This window comes from Ascaphus truei, chromosome 1, assembly GCF_040206685.1.
Source record: "Ascaphus truei isolate aAscTru1 chromosome 1, aAscTru1.hap1, whole genome shotgun sequence".
NCBI classification, from domain to species: Eukaryota; Metazoa; Chordata; class Amphibia; order Anura; family Ascaphidae; genus Ascaphus; species Ascaphus truei.
The window spans coordinates 117,026,657-117,047,687 of NC_134483.1; the positions used below are offsets into that span (position 1 = coordinate 117,026,657).

Genomic DNA, 21,031 nt, shown 5'->3' on the forward strand with positions numbered 1-21,031 from the left:
GTTTTAGGGTAGGGGATTAGGGTAAGGGGTTAAGGTTTTAGGGTAGGCGATTAGGGTAAGGGGTTAAGGTTTTTAGGATGGGGATTAGGATAAGGGTTTTAGGGTAGGGGAATAGGGTAAAGGGTTAGGTTTTTAGGATAGGGGATTAGGATAAGGGGTTAAGGTTTTAGGGTAGGGGATTAGGGTAAGGGGTTAAGGTTTTTAGGGTAGGGGATTAGGGTAAGGGGTTAAGGTTTTTAGGATAAGGGGTTACAGGTTTTTAGACTAGGCGGTAGTGTTAGTATTAGGGGTTAGGGGTTAAGATTAGGGTTTTTTAGGTTAAAGGGTAAGGTTAGGCGCTTACTTGATGGGGAAGCGGCAGGCAGAGAGATGTACCAGCAGCGAGGTAATTGGCAGCTAAATGCCTGCGAGATTTGGTCGTGGCAAAAAGGCCGTAATCCAATGTTGTAGACAGGTCCCTAGAAGTCAACATTCTGTACGCAGAAAAAAAACTTTGGTGGCTTTAAAAAGATATGTTTAATTACAACTATGAAAATGTTCATGTAGTCCATTAAAAGCTATCACATCATGAACCAATATAGCTTTTTTATGTTGAGCGGGTGGGGAAGAGTTGAAAGCAAGTGGACCTTTTTTGACCCTAAGCCTGTTATCTAGGAAGCTTTTTTGGAGCGCTCAATCAAGTTTCTGTAGTTTAGGATTGCCGGGGCACTCTCACTAACAGAAAAAATTATAATATTAATAATGTATTTTTCATTGCGTTGGCAGTGCAAACAGTGATGTGCAAAGGATACATTTCCTGCATAATAAATCATTGCCTTAAGAGCAGACACGCTTTTCCCCTTTAACTGCAACTTTAAACTACATAATGTCTATGCTAGTGTTTTTCAACAGGAGTTCCTATGAATCGTTGTGTTCCCAGGCATCCCTAGAGGGTTCCCTGCAATATTTAGGTAATTTGAAAATGGTACCAAATACAGAATAATTTACATACAATGCATTGCATCTCAGGCATGCTATTAAAGAGAGTTAGGGTTCCTTACAATGCATCTGATCTCAGACACGCTATTAGAGAGGATGGGAGTTCCTTACAATGCATCTGATCTCAGAAGCTATTAGAGAGGGTTGGGCTTCTTTGCAATGCATCTGATCTCAGACGCGCTGTTAGAGAGAGTTGGGGTTCCTTACAATGCATCTGATCTCAGAAGCTATTAGAGAGGGTTGGGGCTCTTTGCAATGCATCTGATCTCAGATGCGCTGTTAGAGAGAGTTGGGGTTCCTTACAATGCATCTGATCTCAGATGCTATTAGAGAGGGTTGGAGTTTCTTACAATGCATCTTTTCTCAGACACGTTATTAGAGAGGGTTGGGTTCCTTATAATGCATCTTATCTCAGATGTGCTATTAGAGAGGGTTGGGGTTCTTTAGAGTACATTTGATCTCAGATGTTTTTTAGCTTTCACGTATCGGGAAAGGTTTGTATTTGTTTAGTCCACAATCTGTTTTTTTCTTATTTTAGCAGCACTCCTGTCTTTTTCGATGGAAATTTACAACGTTGTCAAAGTCCACATAAAACAAACCCTTCACCCTAAAAGTTAAAAACGGGCAAAACACAAACATTCTTCCTCTTTCTATCTATTGCTTGCCCAGCCCCATGTTAGGCGCCAAATGTAACCCTCCCTGCCCGGCTTCTAGGGAGGCTACATCGGTGTACTGTGTGTGGCTACTGCGCATGGGTTACCTTGACTCAGGGTGATGGATTCAGGCGATGGATAATGAGGTAGCAAGGTTGTAGAATGGGCGCCAGGAATTTTTTTCATACAACAGACTTTTATTCAGATCCCCAGGCACGGGGAACATTCACATTTCCAGATGTTGTACGATTTTTTATTAGACATGCAGGATTACAGTTTTGTCCATCAGTGCCCACTATTAAACTAAGTTAATATACATCTATTATAGTGTTATCTCTTATGTTGGACCCTCTGCCCCCTTGTTGCTTCAGGATACTTTTTGCTATATACCTGTTTACACTGGGCCCATATGGGAATCATGGTGGGTATTTTGTAAGTGATCATTAGACATTTGGCCTGTTTGGGAATTGCCACTTTTTTACAGACAGAGGAATGTTAATGCAGATCCGCAGATAGAGCTGATCGACCGACACCCGGAAGCCCTCTTGACTTGAAGCCATCTGTGGCATGCCGGTTTCCTATTCGTTAGCTATGTTGTACTCCCTTAGACTTCATCTGGGATCCTAATCAACAGGGGCACTGTTCCTATCTACAACACAATAATATAGGGGGGGGCCTTGTCAGTAATATTACTTTAAGAACATAAAGTGAATCCCTGCGCTTCTCCCATTGGGCTAATAATAAATGGGGAAATAAATATGCACAGTGAAACCTAAGTCTGTAAGACAAAGGAGACTTTTGGTTACATCCTTTGATCAAATAATGACAAGCCTGCTAACCAACGTCAAGGTAAGTCTCAATAGCAGGTCCCTATGCTAAATGCATACAAATGTTCTGTGAAATATACTCTGAAGGGGTTAATAAACTAAGAATAAGCTTTTCACCAGCAGCATGCTCCTTACACGGAGAAGCATGGTGAATATATATATATATATTTGTTTTACTTTAAGAACATACCTATCTACTCTCCCCGAGACTCCACACCTCTTGTCCACCGGGATCCTAACCTTCTTGAACCTTCCCCTTCTCTAATATATTCCTCCATGACGTCCTGATCCCATGGCAACACAGGGTGTGGCCCAATATACTGCAACCTTCTAGCAAACCTTTAGGAGGGTGTTACACTTACAATGCATCAGATCTCAGACACGCTATTAGAGAGGGTTGGGGTTCCTTATAATGCATCAGATCTCAGACGCGCTATTAGAGAGGGTTGGGGTTCCTTACAATGCATCTGATCTCAGACGTGCTATTAGAGAGGGTTGGGGTTCCTTACAATGTATCTGATCTCAGACACGCTATAAGAGAGGGTTGGGGTTCCTTACAATGTATCTGATGTCAGGCACGCTATTAGAGAGGGTTGGGGTTCCTTACAATGTATCTGATGTCAGGCACGCTATTAGAGAGGGTTGGGGTTCCTTACAATGTATCTGATCTCAGGCACGCTATTAGAGAGGGTTGGGGTTCCTTACAGTGTATCGATCTCAGACGCGCTATTTGCGAGGGTTGGGGTTCCGCAGAATTTGACAATATAATTACAGGGTTCCTTAACAACAACAAAAAGATTGAAAACCCCTGCTCCATGCACCAGTTTCTATTGTGATAAATTGGCTGAATGGAAAAAAGAGTGGGGGTTGTACTAGAGGGTACAGGGGGTACAGAGATCCCAAAATTGGTGCACACTGCCTCAGCTACTGAATATTGGGATCTCTGTACCACCTGTACCCTCTGGCACAACCCCCATTTATCCTAGGATATTTCCCAGGTAGCATCCCCTCAATGACCAAACCAGTTTGAGTTTGCAGCAAGGTTATTGTCTCTTCTTTTCTACCTGAATAGAAAAAGAGGGCTAATAAATTGCAGAGAAAATAGAGGACACATATAGTTTAATGTACAATTATTATGAGTCTTATGGTATAATGCTTAATAAATATGGGTATTAATGTTGATTCTTATAATTTAAGGTGCATTTGATATATTTACATTTCCATGCAAAAACCCAACTCTGTTGGGGACAGGTATTGAGATTGCACCTGTAGTGAAAGGAATGCTGCAGTGAATCCAATGTTGCAGTAATGAGAGTCGAGTAATATTGTACTGTAGATATTACAAAGGAGACTTCTTTTTTTAGAAGATCCATATATATCATTGCTTTAAATTAATACTTATGCATTCCCGCATCACACACTCAATTCTCCTCCTCACTTTTAAAGCTTTACACTCTTCTGCCCCTCCTTACATCTCAGCCCTAATTTCTCGCTATGCATCATAAAGACTCTTGCGTTCTTCTCAAGGATGTCTTCTTTCTACCTCCTTTGTATCTAAAGCCCTCTCCCGCCTTAAACCTTTCTCACTGACTGCCCGCACCTCTGGAATGCCCTTCCCCTCAATACCCGACTAGCACCCTCTCTATCCACCTTTAAGACCCGCCTTAAGACACATTTGCTTAAAGAAGCATATGAATAGCACTGTGGTTAATCCTAGACACACGATACATAAAGCTTGGCCCTCTGCAGACGCACTTACTAGAATTCCCTCCTACTGTCTCCATACGTTCCCCTACCTACCAATTAGATTGTAAGCTCTCGGAGCAGGGAGTCCTCTTCCTTAATGTTACTTTTATGTCTGAAGCACTTATTCCCATGACCTGTTATTTATATTATTTGTTATTTATATGATTACAACATGTATCATTACTGTGAAGCGCTATGTACATTTATGGCGCTATATAAATAAAGACATACAATACAATATAAAACCACTGGTAATTTTCACAACAGGTTACTTTTCATATTGTAGGAGGTTAGAGAGAAGGTAATTTGCTCAGGAAACCGAGGGATCACTAATGTGACAGCTGTAGTCCCCCAGTAAGAGAATGGGGGAGTCAGAGGAGAGAAAGATTCATTTTCCTTGATAGATCTGCTGCAGATTTTTTTTGTACCTGTTTTGGCCACGTTTTATGAATATTCATCTTGCAATGTGTTGTTGTTATTTATTTATTTTCCTTCTTCTTCTTTGATGTAAAGAAATAGTCTTAAACACAGTCTGTGAAGCCTGACCTGCAGATTAGTAATGCCGTGAAGTGGCTGCAGGCTTATAATGCTTTGGCCAAAGGGTTTAACTAAATGACCCTTATTCATGAGCAGATAAGCACTGAAGTATTGTACTATATGTTGTGTCACTTTGTATGCTGCGCTGGCTTTTCTGTTTTTGACAGTCTGTGAAGCAGCCAATCTCCATCCTAAAAAAGAAAGAAAAAAACATTATATGTTATTTTTATTCTGTCTTGCAGGTTGGAGCGGGACATACAGAGGCTGGAAAATGAAGAATCATTGATATCTGCCAAAGAGCAAATCCTCCGAGAAAAACTGAAAGAGACTGAAATATCATTTGAGGACTTGCAAAAGGTAAAACCTCTCTCTGGCATTAATTACACCAAAGGATTTAAACAGCAATCATTAATATTACTTTGCTTACCTTCTGAAAAGTGGAACGGTCTTTAGGACCACATCTATCTTATTACTTGAAGACGCACTGTGAGGCAAGATTTCAATGTGTCTATCCTGGCATTCCCCGGCACTAAAAACTGCAACATGCAATGACGTTGAGCCAATGAAAATGGTACTTTTTTTTATTATGACCTTCCCCTTGTTGATAGGTTATGTGTACCACAATACTGGAATGAATGGGATGGTATAGACCAGAGGTGGCGAACTCCAGACCTCAAGGGCCACCAACAGGACATGTTATAAGGATATCCATGCTTCAGCACAGGTGGCTCAATCAGTGGCTCAGTTACAATGACTGAGCCACTGATTGAGCCAATTGTGCTGGAGCAGGGATATCCCTAATACCTGACATGTTGGTAGCCCTTGAGGACTGGAGTTAGCCGCCACTGGTATAGGATTTTGCATTCCTGCTTGTGGGGTCTGTTAGGATGAATCAAAATCATTTACAGTAAGATGGTAGAAGGGCACACGGTTTTAAAAGTTACCACATCTCTCAACTAATCCTTATTGCCCAGTAAGCTTCAATAGTATCACCTTCTTAAGAACCTGATCATCTTCATACAAACACTAGTTGGATTAGTTTCTTCAAAAGCGAATTAGTAGGTTGAGCACTATGGGTTGTGATCAGATGTACTAGTATATCCAATGATATACCCTTAGGCACCGCATACATGTCACACATCCCATGCTGTTGGCTATATTGCTATTCTATTTCCTCTTCTTTGTATGCAGCGGAAGAAATACAAAGGACACAGTATAATATTGGAAGTGTAGGTACCTGCTGAGGGGGTTTACCTTGTTGTGGTTGCCGGCAAAAAAATGAACTAAATGAGCCAAACTTATGAAAAGAATAAACAGAGGGAAAAAAAGAAAGTAATTAACTATATAATGTGTCATACTGGATGTAGCATTGGGGCCTCTTTGTCTATTGTTTTATATTTTGGATCCCTATCCCAGTACAATTGACATAAATATATACATGTTTATCTGTTCATACATACACACATACACACATACATACATACACACATACACACATACACACATACACACATACACACATACACACATACACGGGTACATACATAGATAGATAATGCAGTGGGGCTAAGTCTTGAGTTTGCTAAGACGGTATACAGTATGTCTATTAGGATGAACCAAAATCCTTTTTAAGGCAGTAGATGGACACACTGCTTTACAAAGTGATCACATTTGTCAACAAATCTAATCCTCATTGCCTTTTAAGCTTCAATAGTATCGCCTTCTTAAGAACATGGATCATCAATTATTGTACTGTAATGTATATTTTATTGTAAAGTGTATTTTATAGTAATGTGTATTTTCTATGCTTCTCAATAGGCAAAAATGCTAATAGGCTATTGCCCATTACTCTCTGTGTGTATTAGGGGGTGGTGTCTTTTGTTGGGGGTAGGAGGGTTGGTGATGGGGGTAGTTACCCCGGGGAGGGTAGTGGGAGTAGCGGAAGGGGTTTACCCCTTCAATACCTTAGCGATTGGCCACTAAGGTAATGAAGGGGGGTAAGAAATGTACCATTGATGGCCACATTGGAAATCTAGGCACACATTGGGGGCCTCGGTTTCCACAGTGCCGATAAATGGGTTTACAGTTTAACATTTATTTTAAACTAGCTGAGAGACCCGGCGTTGCCCGTGAGTTAAATTTCCCGCTCCTCTCTCCCCATATTTCTGTGCTCCCCCTCTTTCTCCGTTCTCCCCCCCTCTCCCCAGAGGGGAGGTACGGACAGTGGACAGGAGGGGACGGACAGTGGACAGGAGGGGACGGAGGGACTGTGGACAGGAGGGGGGGCAGTGGACAGGAGGGGGGGCAGTGGACAGGAGGGGGGGCAGTGGACAAGAGGGGGGGGCAGTGGACAGGAGGGGGGGCAGTGGACAGGAGGGGGGGCAGTGGACAGGAGGGGGGACAGTGGACAGGGGGGGGACAGTGGACAGGAGGGGGGCAGTGGACAGGAGGGGGGACAGTGGACAGGAAGGGGGGGACAGTGGACAGGAGGGGGGGACAGTGGGCAGGAGGGGGTAACAGTGGACAGGAGGGGGGGGCAGTGGACAAGAGGGGGGACACAGTGTCACACACACACACACAGTATCACACACACTGACACACACACACCGGCACCCTTCTCGGGCGCAGGCCCCGCCCCCCCGCAGTTCCGTGCGGCACCTTTCTCGGGCGCAGGCCCCACCCCCACACAGTTCCGTGGGGTGCCTTTCTTGGGCGCAGGCCCCGCCCCCCCCCCACAGTCCCATGAGGTGCTTTTCTCGGGCGCAAGCCCCGCCCCCCCGCAGTTCCGTGCGGCGCCTTTCTCGGGTGCAGGCCCCGCCCCCCCTGCAGTTCCATGCGGCGCCGTACACTACAGGTGAGGGGGGTGGTGTGGTACGGGTGAGGGGGGTGGTGTGGTTCAGGTGAGGGGGGGATGTGGTACGGGTGAGGGGGGGTGGTGTGGTACGGGTGAGGGGGGGTGGTGTGGTACGAGTGAGGGGGGGTGGTGTGGTACAGGTAAGGGGGGGTGGGCTGGGGGGGTGGGCTGCCCCTTTCCGGCCGCCCGTTCTGTTGCTTGGTTCCGCCCGGTAACGGCGGGAGGCACCGGGGTGAGGGAGGGGAGGCGGGAGGTGGTGTGTGGTGCTGTGTGGAGGGGAGTCTGGAGGCGCAGGGGTGTGAGGTGGTGGTTTGGGCGGGAGGTGGTGTGTGTGGTGGTGTGTGTGGTGGTGTGTGTGTGCGTGTGTGTGTGGCAGTTGGGTGAGGCAGCAGTTGGGTGACGTCATAGAGCAACCAATCTGATTGGCAGAGGCTGAGGACAATCAGATTCACCGCATCTAGTACCAGACTCACAACATTCACTTTTATTATATATAGATAGAAAATAGATGTATGTTTAATGTTTTTACTGTGATTTTTAGCTTTATTGTAATTTTTCTATACAGGATTAAAGCAGGGGGCCTGGGGAGCTGAACCCCATTAATGTCAGCTCTGGAGCCCCTGCTTCCCGAGATATTTAGCTCTGTAGGGAGTGCCCGTATCTCTGTAAGTTTAAATATCTCAGTCACGTGGAAAGCGTAGAGACAAATACTATGACAAATTCACAGGCACATTACATTTAGATTCAATTAATTAAGACCCAGTCTTCTGCCATAAACAACTCCCTGCGCTGGAAGACACCTCGCAGCCCTGTGACATGAATGTGCTGTAACGTGTCTTCCAGCCCCAGAAGGCACCTCACAGCAGAAGACTGCTTAGTACACATAGCCATACAGGTAGTCCTCGTTATCCAACGTTTCACTTTACAACGAATGGCATATCCAACACTTTACAATGCAACCCTATGGGCCATTTTTCGACACTGGAATGCGTTATCCAATGCCGGAATACATTATCCAATGCTCACCGCCACTTATTAACATGGGACGCACTTTACAACGGTTTCACTATCCAACGCTACTTCCAGAACGGATTCGTAGGATAATCGAGGACTGTCTGTAAATGTCTTTTGTAGCAGGAGCTTAAAGAGTCACCAGTAATAGTCATTATTTCTTTTTTGGCTTCATATGGGACGCAGTGAATGCAAAAGTACATTTTACAATAACTGGCTATGTGAAATGAAACTGAATAGAAAGGCCTTTTGGTATCTATAACGTATGGCCACCTTAAGTAGCATTCACTTATTTGTAGTAAAGTAATTATAACAGACAAGGGAATCTGCATACAGGTGAAAGCTGCCGAATTAACTCTGCTCAAGCAAGGGGAGGGAAAATTATCCAAACAGTTGGTGAGAGGGTGGTGCTCACAGGGAATAGATAAATGATGAGTGAATGGAAAGAAATAATCCCTTTTGTGTGGCACTAAAGAGAGTACGCCCTAATTAAAACTTAAATTTTATTATAAACTGATTAAAATAAACTGTTTGGAGAAACCACATACATAGAACAAACAAATAATAATTAAAAGACGGAGAGGTGTGGTAGGGTATTTAATGGAGGTGTTTTTATATATATATATATATATATATATATATATATATATATACCTCTTTAATCAAATCTTAATAAACCCTAAAATCTGGGTGGTCTCTATATCAAGGATAAGTATGAGTACTCACAGTGATAAAGTATCTCAGAACCCCTGTAACCATTGTAGTTGGATGGGGTATAGGCAGTTAGATATAGATTTGTCTGCTGGATGAAAAATAAGGCTGCACGCAATAATGGCTGAAGTGCTTTTGCTGCCCACGGACGCAGTCTGCGAAGCACTCAGTGTATAACACACACCTCACCAATGAGCCGACGTCACGTGACGGTGACGTCAGACGTATCCTACGTACATTTCACCGTAACTGGCTTCATCGGGGGCTCCCGATGAAGCCAGTTACGGTGAAACGTACGTAGGGTACGTCTGACGTCACCATCACGTGACGTCGGCTCATCGTGATGTGTGGGCCATACACTGTCTGAGTGCTTCGCAGACTGTGTCCGTGGGCAGCAAAAGCACTCAGACCCTAGGGCTGATCTCTCTTATCTCTGCAGTGAATGTGGCTTGTCTTGTATTAGACTGGACACATTTGTGTTGCTTGAGGTGTTTGTGGCTGTTTCACTTCAGCCATTATTGCGTGCAGCCTTATTTTTCATCCAGCAGACAAGTCTATATCTAACTGCCTATACCCCATCCAACTACAATGGTTACAGGGGTTCTGAGATACTTTATCACTGTGAGTACTCATACTTATCCTTGATATAGAGACCACCCAGATTTGAGGGTTTATTAAGATTTGATTAAAGAGGTATATATATATAAAAAACACCTCCATTAAACACCCGACCACACCTCTCCGTCTTTTAATTATTATTTGTTTGTTCTATGTATGTGGTTTCTCCAAACAGTTTATTTTAATCAGTTTATAATAAAATTTAAGTTTTAATTAGGGCGTACTCTCTTTAGTGCCAGACAAAAGGGATTCTTTCTTTCCACTCACTCACCTAGTAAAGTAATTAAGCATACATTTGCTGAACGTGTTCTGGGCACTTTTTGCATTTACTATAGCCTGATAGTCCTGTAGACAGTGAGAATGTATTTAACATCAGGAATAGAAAATGAAATGGCCAAAAATGAAGCCGTGGTCAGGATATGTATAACTAATTCCTGCCATTGCCCCGTGAGCCATTCCTGCCGCAAGCAAGAAGAGTTCTGGAAATATTAATGTTTGCTTTTTGTTTTTCTCTCCACAGAGTTTGTCAAATCAGAATAAAGGTAAGAACTTTCTCTGTTAGTATTTCAAGCTTCGCGATTTAAGTGGGGTTTTATAGGGGCAGTTCTCTCTAGAGGTTTTTTTGTTTGTTTTTTTTAAAGATTTCACAATACTTTAATTAGCTAATACTTCATTTTTTTTAAACAGTGTATTTTATTCCTAAAAAAAAAAATGAACCCAACCTTAAATTAATATGGCTGCTAAGCCCCTCGCTTAGTGACATTAGTAGACCTCAAAGAACCTTATCTGAGAAGATTAAGATAAGATTTTATTTCTCATAACACCCTTTGTTGTCTGCATGCTCTGTGCTACCAAGCGGAGGGGAGGAAAGGAAAATAAACAGCAGTTGTTGCAATGTGAACAATATACTGCAGGTCCCCCACTCTCCCTTAAATGAAACCAGCAACCCCCCTGTATTCAGCTATGTATTTTTTAACAGAATTCGCTCCGAGAGGGCCTGCTGAGCTTAACCACACTATTTGTAGCTCGGGGAACTCCCCGAATCCTGAGATACTTACTGCTATAGATACCAGTGTTCCTTCATGGACATTTAAATGGCCGTCCAAAAGTAAGTCACAATTACATTGTAGCTTCCTATTGACCAGCCGGATCTACAAGGTTTGGCAGCCATATTGTTTCTCATGAAGGGCAGGAAAACACAGGCAACTAAACAGGTATGTCGGGATCCTGGGGTCCCCCAGTTACAAATTGTACATTTCAGCTCAAGAGGATCGCCGGTTCCAATTGTGAAATAGATCCACAGTTAAAATAATAAGAATAATAATAATAATAATAGCATTACTGCAAAAATATATATTTTAAAAAAAAATAGAAAACATTTTTTTAAGAGAGACAATACAGTACAGGGAATTATTATAAGTGCACCAAATAAGATCAGACAATAGGAAAGGAAATCAATGGCCCGGAAAGCTGCTGAGGTGGGGGCCTGAGTCCTCTATTTCTGGGTGATATGCCACATGTGGTGTTAGGTCAGACAATGGGAGACAAACCTCAATGATGTTGGCAATATAACGATTTTTATATATGTAGCTAGTGTAGATAAACGTCAGCTACATTGTGACCCTTAACAAGGGATCACTACATTCACATCATAACACATAAATATAACATTACCCATAAACGCTGTGCGGGTGTATGTCAGAGTCTAAGTCTGTGGCCACCTACTCCTGGGTATTCAGGCCTATGTGATGGTGCCGGACACCGTTGGAGCTCATTAATGCAACTAAGTGTAGCAGGCCTGTACTTTGCAAAGGCTTTGGTACCTTTATCTGGAATGAAGATCCCCTCTCTTTACTCACACTCCCTCGGTCTGGTAGGATGCTGATCCACTTGCAGCTCCACTCAGGGAGCCTGTCTGATACCTAGTCACCCAGCCTCCTCTGAGTTGTCCTCCTCAGGGCATGGTTACCAGGTGCGGATGCTCTCTACAGGGTCTGTGCAGCTTTGTCTCTACATGCTCTGCCAGGAACTCCCAGAGATCTCTTCTAGTCCGCCTCTCCAGCATCCAATCCCATTGGCGGAGGCCCTATTCTTCGCAAGTCACAGCCTCCTGTACCGGAAGTGGCTCCCTGATGCAGCACAGCAAGATGGGAGTTGTAGTTTCCTATTGCAGCCATGGGGCAGTACATGTGTCAGCTACCTGCATTTACAAGGGGGTTACATAAATTAAGTTGTCATCCTGCACTAAAGAGAATCACATAGATCTCACTTTTAAAATAGCTCATATTGGGGGAAACTGCACCTACTGCACCTGGAGTACCTCTGAGAGATTATACAATAGCAGGAAGCAGTCAGAGACAGGGCCATTTTTTAAAATCAGAGAATAGGCCTGATACTGTCCTCCCTAATATTTTCTTATTAATTAAAAATAATGCTTATCTTTTCACTTGTTGAAATGAATAAAATAGCGGTTTCTATATAAAATCACTCTTGCGCATATCTACATCTCACATCTTAATCTACTTTTAACAGAAAGGTAAAAAGTTCCAGTTGTACAGACTGTCATATACTGTGGTGTAATCAGTTCATAGGTAATAGTGATTTTCAATGTATCCACTTTCTTGCTGCATGAGTCTACAGCGGGTGCTCTGTTCTCCCACAAAATAATCCAACCGGATCTTCAAGACAACAATACAGAAGAAACAGCGCACCAGAAGTGAATGGCAGGTAATTGTAATAAAAAAAACACACAAACATATAGCATTGACTTACAATCCAAAAAGTAAAAGTAGGCTCCACAATGTCTTAGTGAGAGCTGAAAAGGTCAGTTGATGTAATTCTGCTAGGACCCGATACACCGGGTCCCTGGACTCAATGGTTGCAGTGTGGGGGCTAAACAACTCAGCTGATTCGCTGACTAGCATCTCCACATAATGACGTATGGATGCTCCTGTGTGGTGACGCATAGCATAAAGTGGCGAGACAATGCGTTTCGCATATTCAACGTGATTCATCACCCTGATGAAGCACGTTGTATGTGTGAAACGGGTGCTGCGAGCTTTGAGTCCGGGAACCTGGTGTTCTGGGTCCTAGCAGAATTACATCAACGGACCTTATCAGCTCTCACTGGGACATCGCGGAGCCTACTTTTACTTTTTTTAATTGTAGTCTATGCTATATGTTTGCGTGTTTTTTTTATTACAATCACCTGCTGTTCACACCTGGTGCGCTGTGTCTTCTGTGTTGTTGTTCTAATTTTAACAGAACTATTTTTAGAAAAAATTATTATTTACCATGTTGCCTAATTATTAACATGTTTTAAATGCTTCCGATTACACAAAGCATAAGGTATTGTGCCAGTGGTGGGATTCTGCCGGTTCGTGTGAACCTATTACTAAAATTTCACAAATTCGCCGAACCGGTGCTTAATTGTCTTCCCTACAATCGCGGGCGGCGTTTGGTGTCTAACAGCATCTCCCTGCATCTTTTTCCCTGCAAAGCCTCTCAATATGGCCAGCAGCGTCAAATGGTGCCGCGTTGCCATGCCAACAGGAACGCCATGTGATGTAAGCGTATCACAAGACATCCGTTGCTAAGGCAACGAGATGCTACGTGATGTGACGATGTAAGCGCCGTCCGTTGTCATGGCAACGCAGCGCCATGTGCCGCGTGGCCATTTTGAGAGGCTTTGCAGGGAAATAGATGCCAGGAGATGCTATTAGATGCCGCCCTCTGCCCAGATAAGAACCGGCTGTTAAAAAAGTTTAATCCCACCACAATATTGTGCACAACCCACCCAGCAAATGTTGTGCACCTCCTCGTAAAAGTTCAACATTTTTAGCTGTTTTGAAATATTTGGCAAGTAGAAAGTAATCAAGTAGCATGGACCAAGCAATTGACTGCTGCCATCACAGAGGTGTATTCACTGTGTGAAGTTAAAGCAGCAAAATGTGACAAATCCTATATGTTTTTTTAAATAAATTAGTAGTATTAGATAATACTGTCTGCATTTTTTTTTTAAACTCCTGATGTAATTTTGAATGATTTTGTGTATGTATTGATCATTCTGTGATTGCTCCCTCAACCATTTAGAAAGTTATATCCACTTCCTCTTTTGACTTTTGAAACGGGCTCTGACACACACCTTTTTGAGCGTTGCCTTTTGGCAACAAAGTATCACTAACAGATCTGTTGCTGAGTTCCAAACAGCAGTCTGTCTGTTACTGTGAAAGCTGGAACAATAATGTGTTACACTTAGTAATATAATGTTAAGCATCAGCTGCAGCATTTCACAGACTGCAGCACAAAGTTAGAAGGCGGCCAATTCATTCGGCACACAATCAGGATTGTTACAGATTTATATCAGGAGCACCAAACAATTGCCAGCTTAGGTAAGAATGTAGAATTATTCATTGTCACATGCTTTACATATAAAAAGAAGAAGGGAGTAAAAGGGGAGAATGTAGTATTGCTGCTTCAAGTTAATGACATTTGTTCCTATGTTAACAAAGGTATAAACTACCCGGCATGTACTTATGGTAAATGTAAACATTAGCACATTTTAGTGTATAATGGAGACAATGCTTTTACTTCCCTGTAAACAAAATCAACAGTTATGGAGTCTGATCTCTATTTGCTCCATCTTGTACCTTGCATAGCTCCTTTCCTAAGAGAAACTAGATTCTGAGCAGTCTATTTTAACCCTCTGAGAGATCATGAGCCTATTTTAATGAAACAATCACTTGTCTATTTTGATCCTCAGAGCGATCACGGGATTGTGGCATCACTGATGACAGGTACAGAAGTCTCCCTCTTCTGTTCCTCTGCTGGCTAGATTGTGTTCAGCACTCCACAGGAAAGCAGAACGCAATCTTTCACACAACATGAGCCAGGAAGCCCATGATGTAGCCACTAGGTCATGTGGCCCCTGCAGTGCTCGACCGCATGACGCGGTGGCTGCATCCTACAGCATCCAAAGGGTTAAGCTGGATGTTAACTGATTGGATGGCAATGATCTGTGAATCAGGGAAATGGGAAACTCATTGGCCCCTCCAGGACCTAATGAGAGGACAAAAAAGCCAATTAAACAAAGTAATAACAAAAAAACAGCTTTTAGTACAATGGTAAAATAAAAATTACAGTGCACTATATTAGAAGGGTGAGTGAAAGGAAATCCAAGGTGGGGGTTACTGAGCAGAGCACCCCGCCTACTGCCCACCTTGAGGCAAGTAGCAATATATTGAGAGCAATAAATACATTACGAAGCCCACTTTTGCTGCCTTCTAACCCACAGTTATAACACATCGGAGAGTTCATATACACACAAGGGTCACATTCTTGTTGTTTGGAGGTGGTTAGGGAGACTGGTCAGCCAGAATGTTCACAAAACTCCAATAATGTATTTGGGTTCCCTGGGGAGCTTTAGCCTGTTTTACAGTTATACTCTACATTGTGTTTAAATACAGAAAGTCTGTGTTCATGGCGGTGCCAAAGTGGTTATTCACGTATGATTACTTCCTGCCACGATTCTGATTGCCAGACAGTCTAGTGCTATTTTCAGTTTCATTAAGAGGCTGGTATTGGCAACCTGACTCCATGATAAGATTAAAACCACATCATTACATAGGGGGCTAGGTTGGCAGTACGGAGAATCACAGCTATAAAAGTAAAAAATTAAGGATCCTACTTATCAGTCAATAAGACTCAGACCCATATTTAATCTAGGGTGCTAGCTTTACCCTGTCTTAACTCCCATTCATTTAATGGAACTTAAGGTGGTCTCAGGCATAGCACACTTTAGTAACATTGGCCTCAGAGTGCCATTTTGAATGTGGTACTTTGCACATGTTGTTCCCCATGTGTGTCAGTTTGTGTTTTGGGGGTTGTCAAAATAATGAGTTACGTATGAACTAAACTCCTGTTGTCTAGTAAGTGGTGTTACATTCTGTCCACTGTTTATTTCTCTGTTATTTGTATCACATATATCAACCAAGTCAGAGTTAACGTGGCTCTCTATGGCTTACAATGAAAGAAATGCACCAGGGATTTTCTATGCTTTGATACCTTCACCCCAAAGAAAATTAAATAGACGTAGGCCTATATTTACTAAGCTATGTCCAGCACACAGAAGATACCTTACAGCCTATTGAAATAAATATGGCCTATAGTATATATAGAGGTAAATGTAAGTAAACTACTTATTTCCATAGAGGGTTTGGAGTTTTTTAATCTCAGAATGTCTGTTATTTTACAAGAACCAAACAGTACAGTATGTCTTTACTGGTAAATATTAACAATGGCCCACAAACCGATTACCTATTTTGCTATTAGTTTTAGGTCATTAACCATATCAAATTTAAAATTAACCCAAAAGGAATCTGATGTATGAAGCTATTATGCAGCTTGAGTGATCTGGACCTGTTCCCTCTTACCTCAGCTAGTCTATTGAACGCCAATCACAAGGCAATGAATCTGCACTTTGTTTACTTTGATCCAATTATTCAGTAGAAAGCTCTGATGCCTATTGTGCAGGTTGATAAGTCAACACTGTGCTGTCTAAGCACTGCAGTGGCTGCCGGGCTCCACAATGCTGCTAACCCAACTTTGTGTGCTGTCTTCTAAAACCAGATGCGGTGAGCTACATTTACTCGCAGATCCCCGACTTCACAAGCCTCTATCCACATAAACCGGACACATCTCCTGTTTGTGACGGAACGACAAGGGTAGCTAGTAAGTATCATACACCATAGTAATCAGGATATATTTGCAGACCAGTATCATCAAAAATTATCCTTGACAAAATTCTACAGTAGAAAATAAATACATGAATAATTAAATAATAAAATAGCAGTGTTTTTTAAAATATTTTTGAATGCCTCACTATTCAAAATGTGCTTTTTGTCTGATATTATCTGATTTGAGTAATCCTTTATGACTGTATATTGTTGTTTTCCAAAAATAATGTGGGTGCTAGTTTTGTATGTTTTGTGTTACTGTGATTACATTTTGCTGTTGGTGCCTGTTCTGTGTGTAAACAGACAGTCACATTTTAACTTGCTGGTCTCTTTCACATAGGTATAATTGATGCCTTTAGAATGATATGGCCATTTAACAATGCCACTGGTTATCAATAATCTGTGTCCCTACTGTAATTCAATGTAGCCTAGACAGAAATGGGAAAATGAATGAAGTCTATGCAAAATATGTTCACATGGCCAAAACACTGTGTATTACATGTATACAGCATATATACCAGGCTTCTGCTCTCAGGTAGAAATGAGCCGTTATTGCTTTTTGGGTTTAAAATGGGAGCATATCAAGTTGAACGACAATATCATAAACTCTTTGTGTTAAAATACATATCTGGCACCCAACCTCTATACAGCCAAGACATGCTGCTATATAATTGCCCCCCCCCCCTCCCTAAAAGCAAAAGAGTTAAAATACCCACATTGTGCAGTTTGTGAATACACTTTGAGAAGTCAACAACAGATAAGCTCTTTACTTTTTTCCTACACCGATTCCCTATAATTATTTTGAGGGTTGTATTTTCTAAATGAGTAGACACAATGGAGAAATGTTTTTGAGACTTTTTGGTGTACTAGTTAGCACACAAAATAATAAAATGTGATGTGTTTAAAATGCTGCTGTTGAGAACCTGAATAACATAGAAAGGATACTGTGCTATACTGAGGCTCAAACAAGCATTTCTCTTTTAGGAATGTGTAGTGCTTGCATGCCTTTCTTTGTGACTACGTTTTAACCAAGGGAAAAGTCCAATGACGGGTCTGAGTTTTAAATGAGAAAACATACAACCCTTGTTACCACTGACACCATGACATATATCGATTCAAGACTATATGACCTTTAGGCTGCGCTTATAGTGCCGGCGACAGCGACGTCGCGTCAAAACAAATGCACTGCCGCCATCGCGTGCGCTTACAGTAAGCGCGGCTCGACAGAGCAACGGCTGGGTCGCGATCGCTGGAAGTCATCTCAATTTGATTTATCAAGCGGCCGTAGCCTGACATCGCGTCACCGGCACTATAAGCGTAGCCTTAGAAATAACGAAAAGTACCCATGACAATGTTACAATGCATCAAAGTCAAATTCCCCATTTTAAAGCATAGGTTACTTGAAACACACTTTTCCACCTGTGTTAAATCACATTGCAAAGTACATGAATTTAAGTGAAGTTCCTTTCTATTGTGTTCAGGAAGTTATGCAGGACAAAAGTCTGTACCCACAATACAACCTACTTTGTCTGCTGCAAGAACCATTGTGATATTGTTAAAATGACAATAATTCAAAATCAGTGTTGTAATACCGTATTTTACCAGATCTAGCTGACAAAGGTCCCCATACATAATTATGCACCGTATGTATATCTTCTATGAACGATGTCACATAATTACACTCTAGTTACAACCAAACAGAACTGCCTGAGGAACCTTACGTACAGCTTAGTTTACAAGTTCATCTTTTACTGCAATGGTGATGCAGTTGTTCATCTTACCTTGAGCACATGAAACACAATAGGATCTTTCTAAAGCTTTGTATATTTTGTTTTAACTTCTTTTTCGTGCCACTATAAAGTCCACTGCAGAATGATATCCAATTACACTACAGAATTGCATTAAGCATTCAGTGGCAATTATTGTTTCCGTTTTGCTCTCTTCTACCACTCTGATCTGTAATCCAGAGTCAGTAATAACAATAACCAAGTACTTCTTGCATGTATTGTTCAATAGACATTTTTTTTTTTTAGACGTACATAACCAAAGGATATTTTTTCAGTAGCAAAACGTCTGTTATGCAGAATTTAGGCATATCACATAACAAATTCTGATGGGCAAACCGCTAAATTAAAATGTTTGTTTACTGGGTAATATACAACAATGTTGCTTTGAGAAGTATTTTGATATTTTTGTGGGATAGAGTATGAGATATACTTTAGGATACATTGGGTATTCTTCTATCTTCACACACATATATATATATATAGTTTCTCATATCTATCTTCACATCCCCATAATAAACCTATCAAAATGCATGTTACACCCCCTCACCCTATATGAAATGTGTTTTATGGCAATATCACTTTACTTCACAATTGACTTATATTAATACCAACCACAGTCTGTCTATATTTTGCTCACTTTTGACTTTAATAATCCTTGGTCACATTGTGCAAATGCTAACATGTACATGCTTGTCTGATGGTAATTGTGTTAAAGCGACAGTGTCTGTTTGCCAATTAACCATTCACTTGCTTTTTGTGTTGTAACATGCACTTCCTCTCTTGTTTCTCATTTAAGCAATGTACGCCATGGAAATTAATGTGGAGAAAGACAGAAAGACAGGAGAGACCAAGATTCTCTCTACTTCAGCAATTGACCCAGAAGGGGTACATCAAAGAGGAGTAAAAGTCTATGATGATGGTAACAAAGTAGTCTATGAGGTTCATCATGCAGGTGCAGTGGTAGAGAATGGTGTTCATAAGTTAAGTTCAAGGGATGTAGATGATCTTATGCAGAAATCTGGACAATCAAACATAACAGGAGGGCAAGAAACAGCATCTACACCAGAGAGAACTGTAATAATTGAAAGAAACCTAAGTCACATAAAAGATCAAATGCATTTTAAGGAAGCAAAATTAGAATTGGTACACAAATCAACCAAAGGGCTTCAGGGAAATCAATATGCAATAGGCAGTGGAGATCAAGTGCCAGAGGCCACTGTCGATCAACCTGTGACAATGATCTTCATGGGTTATGAGCACATCAATGATGAGGAAGAGACTAAAAAAGTATTGGGCTACGATGACACTATCAAAGCGGAGCTTGTTCTTATTGATGAAGACGATGAGAAGTCCTTGCGAGAGAAGACAGTGGCTGATGTGTCCACCATGGATGGGAATGCAGCAGAGATGGTCTCTGGGATGCTCCTCACAGAGACCACAGAGCTCTCTTCACCAGAGGGCAAAGAAGAGAGTCTTGCTACAGAACCCATACCAGGTACAGAAAAGAAAAAACCCTGTAAATGCTGTGTTGTCATGTGATTATTTTGCTCCTCAAAACAGCACAGACACTGCCAATTTCTTATAACATACCGTGGTACAAACTGTACAATACTGTGACCTGGAAGTTAATACCTTCATTGCCTTGCAGTTTATTTGCTTTTACTTTATAGGGAAAAGGTAATTTTTCACAAAATGATTTCTGTTTTTATTTTATTTTTTATAGATGTACATATGCCATACATATGTGCTCTCTACTTAAAGACCTGTGTTGACTTGAATAACAGTGAGAGCAATGGATGTGGGGTATTCTCCTGAAAGCTTAAAGATGCAGGCTAACTCAGCTTTGCCTCTTTTATATAGCCACAATGTATTCTTCTCTCTAAATATATACTGTTGGTAGGGTATACGTTAATAAAGTATTATTTAAAGCAGGAGAGATCAACTCCAGTCCTCAAGGGCCACCAACAGTCAGGTTTTCAGGATTTCCCTGCTTCAGCACAGATGGCTTAGTCAAAGACTGATTGAACCACCTGTGCTGAAGCAGGAAAATCCTGACCTGTTGGGGGTCTTAAGGATTGGAGTTGCATACCCCTGATTTAAGTAATCATTTTCACTCTGGCAATTACATCTTATATTCTCCAATTCTTTTCATGAATACATTACTATTCTCAAAAAATACATCTTGAAGCCTTTTCTATTTTTGCATGCAGGCTGTGCGCCATTATTTGTACTATTATGTAGCCTTCCAATTATTACCGTACATGTGATCAAGTAGACAAGAAAACATACTGTATTGTTATGTTGGGTTTTCTACAGTTGTATTTATTGGGCTGAATAGATGTCTTGTGGTTTTACGCAAACACCAATAATATTTACATACTCCACTAACATATTATTAAGGACATCACTCTATTTGGGAATAGTTTCTTGAGTAATTTTTTTTTGCCCATGTCTGTAGTTTGAATTTCCAGGTGGGGGTTGAGTGGATATAAAGTTTTTGCCTTACAATCTTCCAGTTTACAGTATTGTTCAGCTATCCTATATAATCTTCCAATGAAAGGAATTTGACATGACA

At 41.5% G+C, this 21,031-nt stretch overlaps 1 protein-coding gene across 2 annotated transcripts in view; it reads left to right on the forward strand.

The window, feature by feature from the left end:
• Window positions 1-21,031, forward strand: part of PALM2AKAP2 (PALM2 and AKAP2 fusion) — a 367,169-nt gene that overhangs the window by 133,661 nt on the left and 212,477 nt on the right. The window contains exons 4-7 of one of the 2 annotated variants that reach the window (XM_075593635.1): window positions 4,984-5,098; window positions 10,456-10,477; window positions 16,563-16,664; window positions 19,253-19,951. In XM_075593635.1, the coding sequence (XP_075449750.1) occupies window positions 4,984-5,098; window positions 10,456-10,477; window positions 16,563-16,664; window positions 19,253-19,951 (938 nt within the window). The remainder of the gene's footprint in view (window positions 1-4,983; window positions 5,099-10,455; window positions 10,478-16,562; window positions 16,665-19,252; window positions 19,952-21,031) is intronic. The other variant, XM_075593643.1, reaches the window with a different exon arrangement.